The 13,032-nt window shown below is 47.9% G+C and overlaps 1 protein-coding gene across 1 annotated transcript in view; it reads left to right on the top strand.

Moving 5' to 3' along the window:
- Positions 1–13,032, top strand: part of LOC139057755 (venom metalloproteinase BumaMPs1-like) — a 120,570-nt gene that overhangs the window by 52,022 nt on the left and 55,516 nt on the right. Inside the window, exons 8-9 of the mRNA XM_070536508.1 lie at positions 4,865–5,010; positions 12,139–12,188. Of these exons, the coding sequence (XP_070392609.1) occupies positions 4,865–5,010; positions 12,139–12,188 (196 nt within the window). The remainder of the gene's footprint in view (positions 1–4,864; positions 5,011–12,138; positions 12,189–13,032) is intronic.

Here is a 13,032-nt window from a genome sequence, read left to right as displayed (position 1 = left end):
TCAACACTTTTAGAAAGAACTCTTCTGATATTAGGGAAGAAAGAGGCCTTTCCATCTGAACCAGGTGGGGTGGTTACATGTGCTTGACGCTTAGAAGGGGCACGTCACGTATGTGGGGAGATTACTGAGCGTGCGGCGGTGCGTGGTACCCACACCGCGCAATTATAAGTTGTGTCCCAAATGTAAGTGGCGTTATTTAGGCACAGCCTGTCAAAAATAAGACGCACACAGTCACCTTCCTTCCTCAGTGCTTTCGAAAACTGCAATAACTTCCTGCGTTTGTCCCGCACAGCCTCAGAATAGTCCCGTGCGACACTGAAGGGCGTATTTTTTAGTTTGAAGCATTTGCTCAGAATGGTTTCGACTTCTTCGTCATTAAAAAAGTTTAGCAATTATGGGGCGCTTTTTATCCGAGGTGAAGCGACCTATGCGGTGAGCCCTGGCTAGTGACAAAACCGAAAAGTCAAGTCGGTTCATGCACAAGTCATGCACAAGGCGTTCAGACGATTCTCATGTTTCAAATTGTTGCCCGTCGTCATTTCCATAGAATAATACGTTTGACCATCGGGAACGATTTTCCAAGTCGTCAATTTGGGCTTGAAGGTCCGAGAGGTCTGATGAAGGTCTGATATTGTCCCGGCGTGACCGGTTTTCCACCTCATCGGATTTTGAAGTGAGTTTAGTGATAGATTCCTTAAGTCAGACAATTTCAGAATTAAGCTTGTCATACATTGCTCTGCAGTCAACAGCTCCTGCAGAAGATTCGAGCGAAGATACACGTGTTTCAAGGGCTTCAAAACGGGAATAAAAGATTCCTTGATATCGGCCACGTCCCGCGCAATTTTTTTCTGATCAGCCAACAATTGCACGAGAAGATTAGCCGTGTCTGGAGGGGAACTAGTGGAGCACTGGCTGCTACTTGTAGTAGTGTTATTCGCCTCACTTGACTTTGATGTACTTGCTGAAGGCACACCTCTAGGTCCAGGGTTAAATTCAACATCCCCACTCAAGAGAAAGCTATCGTAATAGTGCAAAATGCGAAAGCAGCAAGTAACAACACTGTTCGGGCAGAACAGCAGCAGCGAAAAGTGGTCATCAGAACGGTAGCTATAGGCAGCTTGAATATAACATACCTGCATGGAAAACAGGCAGCCTTTAACCAACACTCCGACGTCGCTGCAGTACTGCCCACTGAAGGAAGATGCGTTGCGAATACCTTTATATCGACCGATGTAGACGTCGCTGACCACAGCTTAGCGGTGATTGGTAGAACGACGATGACATCAGCCAGAAGCGAAGCACGTGGGAGGCCGTTGGCAAAGCCATGGGGCATGCCAGGGCTATCGCCAACAGAAGTGACAGGGCTGTCCATGGGCACACGATCGACCGCATCCACATGCCGGTGAAAAGCAAGCGCGGAAGATAAGGCAGCGGCCCCGCAAAAGAATCCATGGAAACATCCCAAGAACTGCGTGAAAAACAGGCAGCGTTTAAGCAACGTTCCGGCATAGCTGCTGTATTGCTCATTTCGGCTACACATTTCCACATACAGCAAGTGCACTGCCACAATTTGGCGCTTTTATTTTTTTCAATATTGGTTTACGACTACGGATCCATCGAGGGGCTGGTTCTATGTGCGCTCGGCCCTACGGTGACAGGTAGCGTCCTGGTCATGGCGAAAGCGAAGAACGCCGTGGTGTGCACTTCGTCGCGACTATGCAGCCGGCGATATCATAAGGCTCTTAGCTCTGCTATGGGCGAGCTGCTTTGGCGAACCCTCGAGCTAACAAGTCGCCATGTGGGCGTCGGAGGTAAACATGGCCAGCTTCCACGTAATGATAGCAGAGCCGGCGGTAGTCCACGACATGCCAAATGTCCGCCTGCCTCAAGTAGCTGGGCAGGGGGACGTGTGGGCGTGCTGGCGGTGGCGGCGGCGGCGGCGTTGAACAACGAAATTGCGGCGTTAAGAGGTCCTGGCGCGGGCACGGAGGGGTAATTTGACGACGGCAGATGATGGCGTATGTTATCGCTCCAGTCTCGTGCTGAGGTAATTCCGGTTAACATGGGAAATTAAAATTACAGCTGAATTTTCTCGCGGACTACGCCAGAAATTGAATTAACTTGGGGCGGGCAACATCTTCACTTATTCTTACACAACTGCCCTTATCTTCTCCTGCCAATAATTGCAGCACAGTGCTTGAAGGCCTGCCTTGTCTGGCCTCGAGCTGCAGATGTACTGCCTAGTGTGTATTTGTACCGTCTTTACAATCGTCGAGACCTGTGAGATCGACACAACTTCTGCTGCCGTCCTAAGCGGGGTAGGCACAATTCCCCTGAAGAGTTATTCCATAACCCCGCGAACAAGCAAGCGAATTTCCTTCTTCTCAGGCGTATTCGGGTCGGCGTGCCGGAAAACTCGGGTAATCTTTTACGTAAAAGCTGCGACCTCGTTGGGCAGGTTCACTCGTGCTTGCAGTGAACATCAGTCCGTTCTTTTTTGAAGACGCTCGTGAACGTATTCAGAAACTTGTTCCAGAACAGACAAGTCCGAAGTCGTTAAGGAGGCCTCTCGATTTTAAAACGAAGCACTGGCTGCTACTTCCAATGAAAAATAAACGTGCCGCAATTTTTCCTCAGCGTTATACTTGTTGCAGTTTACACTCTCTCGAGTGTTTTAAGCCATGTCTCCAGGTTCTCCGATGAAGTTCGCTCGAAAGTAGAGGGCTCTTTGGATTGACATTGTGGTTGTTCACTTGGCCATGATCTTCTAGGTCATCTCAGGTAGAAGTCGTTTTCGAGGGGAACGTTTTGAAGCCTGCGGCTAGCTCGATGGTCCATGGTTATGCTGATGTTATCTTCAGGTTCGGGCTACTACTTTGCGGGGGCGTTCGGTACATGAACACGCTAGTGCCTCCAACAGACGTCTCGTAACAGTGACGGCGAAGAAAATGGCCACAAAACTGTGCATGACGAAACTAACTTTTTATTGGGCGAACCTGTGTCCTGAAAGCAAGTTGCAGTGAAAGCAAAATGATAGCAGCGAGCAGTCAGCGATTGTCAAAATGTGATCAGCCGGTGAAGCCCATCAATTTTTATGCATCATTTATCGAAGGTTCATGTCGCGTATGTAATCTTATTTTACACTCTTTGGCGAGGACATATACAAACGAATACGATCAGCGATAACATTCGCACAAGTTCTAAATTATTCAGGCATGCCTAGTGATCCACGATAACTTTAAACTGTTAGCAGGTGAAATAGCAGTGGCCAAGAACAGGATAAATGAGTACGTGTGGAAATATTTTCGCCTCTCATAACAGTTTATTGCATTCATGTGTTCCTTCCAAATACCTCCTAATCAATGATATCGCTAGAGTTAAGGAATATGATGAATAATTTTTCTTTGTTCTTTTTTTATTGCATTTCTTGGACATCCATAGATACAGCGTAGTGTCAATTTCAAATGTCACGCTCTAATATAGAGGTGCGATTTATTAGTTTTATTACGCTCGAAATGACATCGGAATTTTATCACGATCATTTTACTGATAATCGGGTGTTTAAGAGTAAAGACAATAAATCAAGAGATAAATATGGACTTGGGGAGAGCTAGTATTTCGTACTAGCAATGTATAAGTCCACGGTTAGAATGAAGGTGGTGTATAGATGGGCTCTTCTTTCACTCCATTTCTTAACGTCTCGCAAATATATGGAGTCTTGTTGACGGGACAAAAGTCGCGATGGGTTGACGTCCGGAGGACAAGGAGAATGACAATATGGCTGATTCTATAATATATATATATATATATATATATATATATATATATATATATATATATATATATAATGTGTGTGTGTGTGTGTGTGTGTGTGTGTGTAGGGTGAAAGCTTGTCAAAACACCCAATCATAGCAAGGATGTAAGTTCAGCAAACACTTCAATATGGGTGCATTAGTTTACCGAGATACCTGCCCTATCAATGTCAGGACTGGAGGTATAGATAAAATGAAACACTTTTAAGGCTGAAAATTCCTTGCGCGTGTATGGTGCGTCGGACTTGAGCATCCGCCTTCGCCTGCTGCATCCCTGTTTCATCACTCTTTCAGCAGGCCGGCTCTGATAAATCGTGGTCGCGGTAGCTCTCTCTCCTCGGCTACCTCCACAAATTCCTAATGATCGAACTCTCTGTGTTAATTCTGTTAACAATTGCAAATCGATAGACACAATCTACGTCCCTTCTCATGGCCAACAGTGCTGACCAATGTTGTGTTGTCAACCACCCGCTTGACAATTATAATGCGGTCATCAGGCTTTGCTCTTTTCTGTTAACGAACAGCTCTCTATCTATTTAACGTGTTATGCACATCGCGACATCGAGAAGGTCATATATGCTAACGAATCAGCCTATGCTTGAGTTGAGCCAGAATGTTAGCTCTACAAACTTCAAGAAATCTGTTGCGAAGACAGTCACGCGTCTTTCACATCTGCATTACCACAAAGCATCTGAACGAGTATTCTGCGGTCGAGGCTGGGGCTGTGTCATGAGCAACTACGATGAGCTAACACTGTTTTCGTATTAGAAGAGGGGTATGTGGTGAAATATAAGGCCGGGCAATACTTAGCGTACTTTACTTTTATGGAGGTCCCACATACAGAAATGACTTGACGAAAACTAATTACTCGTCCTAGAAAGATAAAAAGTATATGCATCAATAAGTGGCAAACAGAACATCTGCTTTATGAATTAGTAGTCATAATGTGCCGTATGTGCCACGATGGTTCATGTTATTTATGTAGCAAAAGCGTATTAAGGGGAAAAATAGGCGCTTTTTTGAATGCACATACTTGTTTTTATTCCTTGCAGCCAGAAGACGAGCCATATATGGCTAATGTAGCTGGCTATGAGGCTACGCGCAATATTCTTAATGACGAAACCAGATATAACTTTAAAAAATACGTAAAGGAGCAACCATATTTTCAGCAGTCCGACATTATTTTCCTACTTACAGGGTAAGTAGTGTAGTATACTTGCCATGAAATTGATCTTGTTGGTGGTAGCATATCTCAATTTTCCGACACACGCTATCAAGCGCTCTATCACGTTATGACTGCTAATTCGCATTCATTGAGTAAGGCCTGTTAATTTTTGCCTGAGCGCGGGTGACAACGATGAAATTACGAACCCTATTTCGTGTAATTTCTTTGCTATTTCCATCAATGCTCCGAATTCCGGAGAAACTAACTTATACAGCGAAACTATTATAGGCTCGCTCCATCAGGAGTGTGTCCGTGTGTAGACACAAAATCCCGAAGAAAGTGCAATACCGGGCAGACCCGCGGCCGATGTGAAGCAAGCGTTAGGCCCTCTCCATACGTGGGCCAATGCCGAAGAAAGTGGAGGCGTAAAGCAATCCCCATACGTGGGCCGATCCCGAAGGTAATGCAATGCCAGGCCCACCTGCGGTAGAGGTGAAGTAGGTCTAACGAAGAAGAGTAGCCTGCCTGTGCCACAGCACCATCGTTACCGGCACGAGCTCGTGGTTGCTGTCTTTCGCCGAACGCTTGTGACGGCTACCCGTTCGCGCCCGTTGCTAATAAATCTCTTAGCAAGTGGTGGACGTGCTGGGTTTCGACCACCCTGGAACTTCGGAGTAACACTCTACCCCCCATCATGCCCGACGACGCATGCACTCCTCCAGCTCCTCCAACGGCGCCGGCCACCTTGGTTTGTGCCGGTGCCTTGCGTCAGCGAGATCCCCCTATCTTCTCCGGCACAGAGGACAAAGACGTTGAAGACTGGATCTCGTCTTATGAGCGAGTGAGTGCCCATAACCACTGGGACGACGATACCAAATTGAGAAACGTCGCATTCTACCTTACGGACGTTGCGAAACTATGGTTTCTAAACCATGAAGCCGACCTCACTTCGTGGTTGGTCTTCAAGACCAACTTTACCCAAGTTTTCGGTCGGCCTGCAGTAAGAAAGCTTCGTGCAGAACAACGTTTGCGCACACGATCCCAAGAGGCCGGAGAAAACTTCACGAGCTACATTGAGGACATTGTCGACCTTAGCAAACGGGTGAATGCGTCGATGTCAGAGGAGGGGAAGATCAAACATATAATGAAGGGTATTCAGGACGACGCATTTCAAATGTTATTATCGAAGAGTCCTCACACGGTCGCTGAAGTGATAGAATTGTGCCAGAGTTACGACGAGTTGCGCAGGCAACGGCTTCACACCCGACGTCCCACCCCGCCCGCCGACTCTCTATCAAGCCTTCGAGTCGACGACAGCTATGCTGCTCTCTTCGCTAAAATTCAGGAATTCGTTCGCGCAGAGGTCGGCCGCCAGCTGTCTTTGATATATTCTGTCCAGGAACCACCACCTGCTTTGCATCCTACGATCCGCGACTTCATTCACGAACAAGTATCTCAAGCCGTTCCTCCAGCCGTTGAGCAGACAGCAGTCACGGCTGCTCTCACCTACGCTGAAGCAGCTCCCGATCTCGTCCTCAAACGCCCCTGCCGCCCTCTATGCATCGACCACCGACATTTTTGCCGCCATCTAGGCCGCTTCACGACCGACGGCATTTTCCTCCTATGCTGCTGCCCGACCGACAGCATTTTCCGAATCCTCAACCGTGACTCGAACCTTACCCCCACCAGTGGCGGACCTTCGATGACCGCCCAATATATTTTGCGTGTGGTGGTTCTGGTCACATGGCGCGCCATTGTCGTCGTGGCATGCTTCCTCTTCAGAACATCCGGCGAGCGCCATCTTTCGTCGCTCCGTTTTCCTCTTCGCCTTCCAGCCTTCGTACCTCTTCACACCCGACGTCCCACCCCGCCCGCCGACTCTCTATCAAGCCTTGGAGTCGACGACAGCTATGCTGCTCTCTTCGCTAAAATTCAGGAATTCATTCGCGCAGAGGTCCTTTCCCGCAGAGGTCCTTTCCCTTTCCCAAATCCTTTCCTCCGAACCGTACAACCGCCTCTACTCGCCGCTCACCATCTCCCCGTTGTCACTCGCTTTCTCCGATGCGGTGCCGTCCCGTGTCCACCGAGCAGGAAAACTGATGGCCGCAGTTCCGGAGGCACGAACTGCGTCCACGTCGCAATGCCGAAGTCCTCGTCCCTCTCTAGCCAACGTAATTGAAGTCTCTGTCGAAGGAATCGCCGTCCTGGCACTTGTAGAGACAGGAACCGCCGTATCCGCAATGTCCACTGAACTCTGCCGCACACTACAAAAGGTTTTGACGCCTCTCTCCGACGTCTCCCTTCGAACCGCGAACGCTAAAAATATAACGCCTCTCGCTGCCTGTACTGCTCGCGTCTTCATTCAAGGTCTACTGTATACCGTCGAATTTGTCGTGCTGCCCACGTGTTCCCATGACAGCATATTAGGCTAGGATTTCCTTGCAAATAACGCCGTTATTGACTGTTGTCACGCCGAACACGAACTTTCTGCACTTCCCGACGTCGAGACTATCGAAAACGACCCTTCTAGTCTGTTTGTTTCCGAAGAAAATTCCGTCCCTCCACGCTCTTCCCTGCTTGTGCCTGTGTCGTGCGCCGCTATTTCTGATGCCACTGTTCTCTTTACGCCCTCTAAGCTGTTCATTCGCCGCCGATGTTCTCCGCTGCCCTTTGCTCTCCTTACTCTTCGCAATCGCGTCACAAAAATGGTCGTCGACAATCCCACAGCCTGGGCTTTAGCTTTATTTCATGGTGAATGCCTAAGCCTTGTTCAACCGGTCGACACCTTTTGCATCTTTGACGCTCCTGCCGTTTCTACTTCTGTGGGCCTTGGCGCACTTACTTGTGACTCTGCGGTTGATCAGTCACTCCTCGACGCTTTCCACTGCTCCATCGACGATGGCAAGTCATCTTCATAATGAAGCCAGCTTATTGCTCTCCTGCAGAAGTTCAGCGCTTCTTTCGACAGCCATGCTTCCGGTTTGGGCCGCACACCGACCGTTTTTCACCAGATAGATACCGGCAGTCATGCACCTTTACGGCAGCGCCCTTACCGAGTATCCGCCTCTGAGCGCCGTGTAATTGACCACCATGTTGCTGACATGCTCAACCGTGGCGTTGTGCAGCCTTCCAACAGTCCTTGGGCATCACCGGTCGTCCTCGTTAAGAAAAAGGATGGCTCTATTCGATTCTGCGTCGACTACTGACGTCTGAACAAGATAACGTGCAAGGACGTTTACCCGTTACCGAGCATCGATGACGCCCTCGACTGTTTGCAGGGAGCTGAGTTTTCTTCGCTGGATTTACGTTCCGGATACTGGCAAATCCCCTTGGCACCATCTGATCGACCTAAAACAGCATTTGTAACACCTGACGGACTGTACAAATTCATCGTAATGCCTTTCGGCCTGTGCAACGCTCCAGCCACTTTTGAGGGAATGATGGATAATATTTTACGCGGCCTCAAATGGAACACATGTTTATGCTACCCGGATGACGCAGTTTCTTTTCCGCTGATTTCCGAACCCATCCCAGCCGTCTCGAGCAAGTTCTGTAATGCCTTACTCACGCAGGACTTCAACTTAACTTTAAAAAATGTCGTTTCGGCACCCGAAAGCTCACTATTCTTGGCCATGTTATATCACGAGACGGCGTCCTTCCGGATCCAGCCAAGCTCCGCGCTGTCACCGACATTCCGCAACCAAAGAAGTTAAAGGAGCTTCAAACTTTCCTTGGTTTATGTTCATACTTCCGACGTTTCATTCGAAATTTCGCTTCCAAAAGTGTACCCCTGACAGCCCTTCTAAGTGGCGACAAAGAACTTTCCGCTTGGTCGCCCACCTGTGATGACGCCTTCACGAAATTACGCCACCTGCTAACCTCGCCCTCGCCATCTACCCTCCGCCACGTCGATCCTGCAGCGCCCACAGAACTCTGACAAAGGCCGAGACTAATTACTCTGTTACAGAGAAAGAGTGTTTAGCCATTATTTGGGCCCTTGAAAAGTTCCGTCCTTATTTGTATGCTCACCCTTTCGATGTCGTCACTGACCATCACGCCCTTTGGTGGCTTTATCCGCGTTCTCTACCCTTCCGGCCGCAAACACACGGACGCTGACGCCCTTTCTCGCTCACCGGTCTCCACTGACTGCACTTGCCTATACGTCCTTGAGCCCACAGTTCCATCTCATGCACTGCGCAACATGCCGTCGGAGCAGCGCAAGGATCCCTGGATCAGTGCTCTCATAAGCATCCTTTCTGATCCATCCACCTCTGCACCATCTCGCGCTTTTCGCTGCCAGGCTACCCATTTCTGCATTCGCGACGCCCTTCTTTATCGTCGTAATTACCTCTCTGACGGCCGCAAGAGCCTTCTCGTGATACCCCGCCATCTCCGTGACCTTATCTGCGACGCTTTCCACACAGACCCTCAGTGCGCACATGCCGGCCTCTTCAAGACCTATGCTCGACTACGCATCCGATTTTACTGGCGCGGCATGTATACCTACGTCAGAATGTTCATTCGCTCCTGTGCTCAGTGCCAACGCCGAAATTTACCTCCCGGTCAATTCTACCCGTCACAACTCAGACTGCGGTACCATACATAAGAGTCAATAAAAGAACGCCGCTGTTACTTCCAGCGGTGACATGAAGCAGACTGCCTTGTCACCAAGAAAACAGAAGAAAAACTCCAAGAGCATGTGCTCTTTTTAGAAAGAAGACAATGCAATTTCAGCAGCTACGGACGAGCCAGGCACGTTTGGATACCAAACTACTTCGCAATACACAAAGTTTCTTTCCCGTACAACTCCCGAACGAGCCATTGTCTCTGCAGAAGTGACGCAGGGATCAAGCATCGCACCCTACCATATTGCTCCAGCCTCAAAACAGCCTTCTCTGAAGCTTGGCACAACGCTTTTTCCACCAGACATGTCTCAAAAGCGAGCAGTCTACCGGATACCCGCAGACCACCACGTCAGTCTCCTGAACAAATCATAGTTCACTTCTGATGGAAACGCTACACCCACAAGTCCCGCATGAGCACCAAAAATATCAATATCAACTCTACCGCCAACTTCAGTTATCGCAACGACGGGTTCTGTACAAACGACGACAAAGAGCATCGCCGAAAATGCAGATGCGACAAAAATACGTTAACGTGCAAGCGAACTAAACCCAACGCGAACGCAAGTACCTCATGTTCCAGTAGAGGAACATTCCCAAGGACCTTATCAGAGAGAGAGAGAGAGAGAGAGAGAGAGAGAGAAAATGATAAATGAAAGGTAGGGAGGTTAACCAGGACTGAGCCCGGTTGGCAACCCTACACTGGGGAAAGGGAAATTTGGACGGAAAGAATAAAGAAAGAAGAGAAAGTCCACCGGGGATATTGTTCAGTCACTCAGTCCGGATTACAGACGCTGACTCAATCCTGTATCTTTCAAATATCGCAGCAGCGCTTTTGTGGCCTTTTGTAGCTGCGATATACGAGGCCATGGTTTCAAGATCTTGTTCAAGGTGAACGCTTTTCTGTCTAACTGGTTGAGAGCTGTGCAGAGATCTTGTCTTTCATTTTCAAATGATGGGCAGTAGCACAGTAGATGGTCTATAGTTTCTTCGGCACCGCAGGCATTGCACTCGGCGCTATCAGCCATTCCAATCAAAAACGTATATGCATTCGTGAATGCGACGCCCAAGTGTAAGCGGCACAGCATTGTTTCCTCATTACGCGGAAGCCCTGGTAACAGCCGCAGTTGCATAGATGGATCGAGGGAATGCAATCGATGGTGAGTGAAATCAGGTGTGTGCCACTTCTCCAATGTCATACGGTGCGCTAGCTTGCCTAAGTGTTGGGCTGCGTCAGTACGCGATAAAGGTATAGAAACAAGGGTTGCTCCTTCGTGTGCTTTCTTAGCAGCGTCGTCAGCGAGGTCCTTGCCGGAGATACCGCAATGGCCAGGCAGCCACTGAAACACGACGTCGTGCCCTTTCGCAATCATGTGATGGTGAATTTCTCGTATCTCCGATACGAGTTGTTCACAGGACCCGCGACGAAGAGATGACAGAAGACATTGTAAGGCCGCCTTTGAATCACAGAATATTGCCCACCGATTAGCCGGTTGGTTGTTAATATAATCAACGGCACCTCGTAGGGCAACAAGCTCCGAACTGGTCGATGTTGTCAAGTGAGAAATCTTGTATAGGAAGCTTAGTGATCGTGATGGTATAACCACTGCCCCGGTGGAGCTGGTCTGGGTGGAAGAGCCATCCGTATATATGTGGACTCGGTCAAAGTAGGAAGCGTGCAAACAATCCAGAGCTGCTTGCTTCAAGGCCAAGGTAGGTAGGTTGGACCTTATCAGCATCACCAGTAAAGAATGCACCTATTGCAAGGACTACCGCGATGACAGCGCACGCGACGACGAAAAGGCCGAGTGCCATGTTCTGACCTCAGCAGTCCGAAACAGCGTACTCTCATTTCAGGAAACACGTATTGCCAACCATAATAAACGAGACGACTCACTCACAATCGGTGCATCTCATGCGCGCACAATATCTCAAAGAAAATTCATTACTTGCATCCTTTCGTCCGCACTAGTTTCAAGAGAAACCACAGCTCTTTCTACTACAAGGCAATTGAATGACACTAAGCTGTGTCAAGAGATGAGCGTTTGCTACTACGTTCAATGTTCCCTAGGGACGGCACATGTAGACGTCGTCCGGAGCACAAGTCAGTCTCGCCCACCAGAGCATATCCGTAACGTCTACGGGCGCAGCATTCTATGAAGTTGTCAACACACGCAGAATCATCTTGGAACAATAGACTAATGGCACATTCTTATGCTGTTTATTCTTCAGACTCTTTGCTGTCTCATATGTTGTTTGCTGCACGTGCTGTAAAAGTGTATACGATCATATGTAAGGGATTATATGTAACCTTACATACGTAGGGATATGTAATAGTGTACAGTATGCCCATAGCTGGAAGTGAAGACGAAGAACATAGCTAGTGTTCGGGCGAACATGTCCCCGCCCCCTACGCACACACACGCACACACACACACACACACACACATATTCTGAGTTGTTCAATATTCTCTAGGCTGTGGCGCTAAAGTGTGTGCTCTGAAACAATTGTTTAATTTATGCGTTTGCATTCTCTCAGGAAGAATTTATCCGAGTGGGAAGGAGGCACCTTACAGCATTGGATTGGAGGTATGTACAACTTCTGCGCACAAGGGAAACCACTACACAAGCAACACTGTTGATTTAGTAAAACATGGTATTGAATAGCAGTGAGATCAAATATAGTAATACTCCATATTTCAAAGTCTTTTGGGTAATCTTGTAATAGCTGCAGGGCTTAGTTTTTCTTCGGAGAAACAGGGAACCGATTGTGAATTTTTTATGCCATGAGATGCATTAGGTACGTGTTAAACTACACAAAAATTTTAGTAAACCTTGTGCGCTAAAGAATAACGCATTATTACTTTTAGGAACTAACAATTTTGTAATTTACGGTTTTGTGCTGCATATCGTTTGAATTAAAGTGTTCCTCCATTGACGGCTACGCAAATTATTGCCGACTTCTACGACTCTAATATCGCACAAACCAAGGAACTCCGCATAGTATCGGCGACATCATATACGTTTTTAATACTGTTCTTGTAGGACAGGCCATATGTTTGAAAATGGGCGACCATGTGTCATATGTTGAGTCTGTTCAACATTTATTGCTTTTTAAATCTTTTTAGATGACTGATTTGTGGCATTTTAAGTATTTAGGTTCTCTTCGTATCTCATTTTGCTTGTATGTACGTGCTTTCCACAGATTCGGTGTGAAAATTAAATCAGTCTATGCGCAATATATTGCAAGAAAGGTGGTAAATCGTGCAGCATGAGGGACTTCCGTCAAGGTAACTTTGAGGCAGGATGGAAATGGAAAGGCAATCGAGTAGCCCAGCACACACTATCCCGTCCATTGTGAGCTAAAGAATACGGATGATGTCGAGGGTCAGCTTGTCAAACAAGTTGAAAAACATAGCATTGAGCTTAAAAC

Source organism: Dermacentor albipictus, chromosome 3, assembly GCF_038994185.2.
Source record: "Dermacentor albipictus isolate Rhodes 1998 colony chromosome 3, USDA_Dalb.pri_finalv2, whole genome shotgun sequence".
Classification (NCBI taxonomy): domain Eukaryota; kingdom Metazoa; phylum Arthropoda; class Arachnida; order Ixodida; family Ixodidae; genus Dermacentor; species Dermacentor albipictus.
Note: the sequence above shows the minus strand (reverse complement) of the source record. Positions and strands in the feature narration are given on the sequence as shown.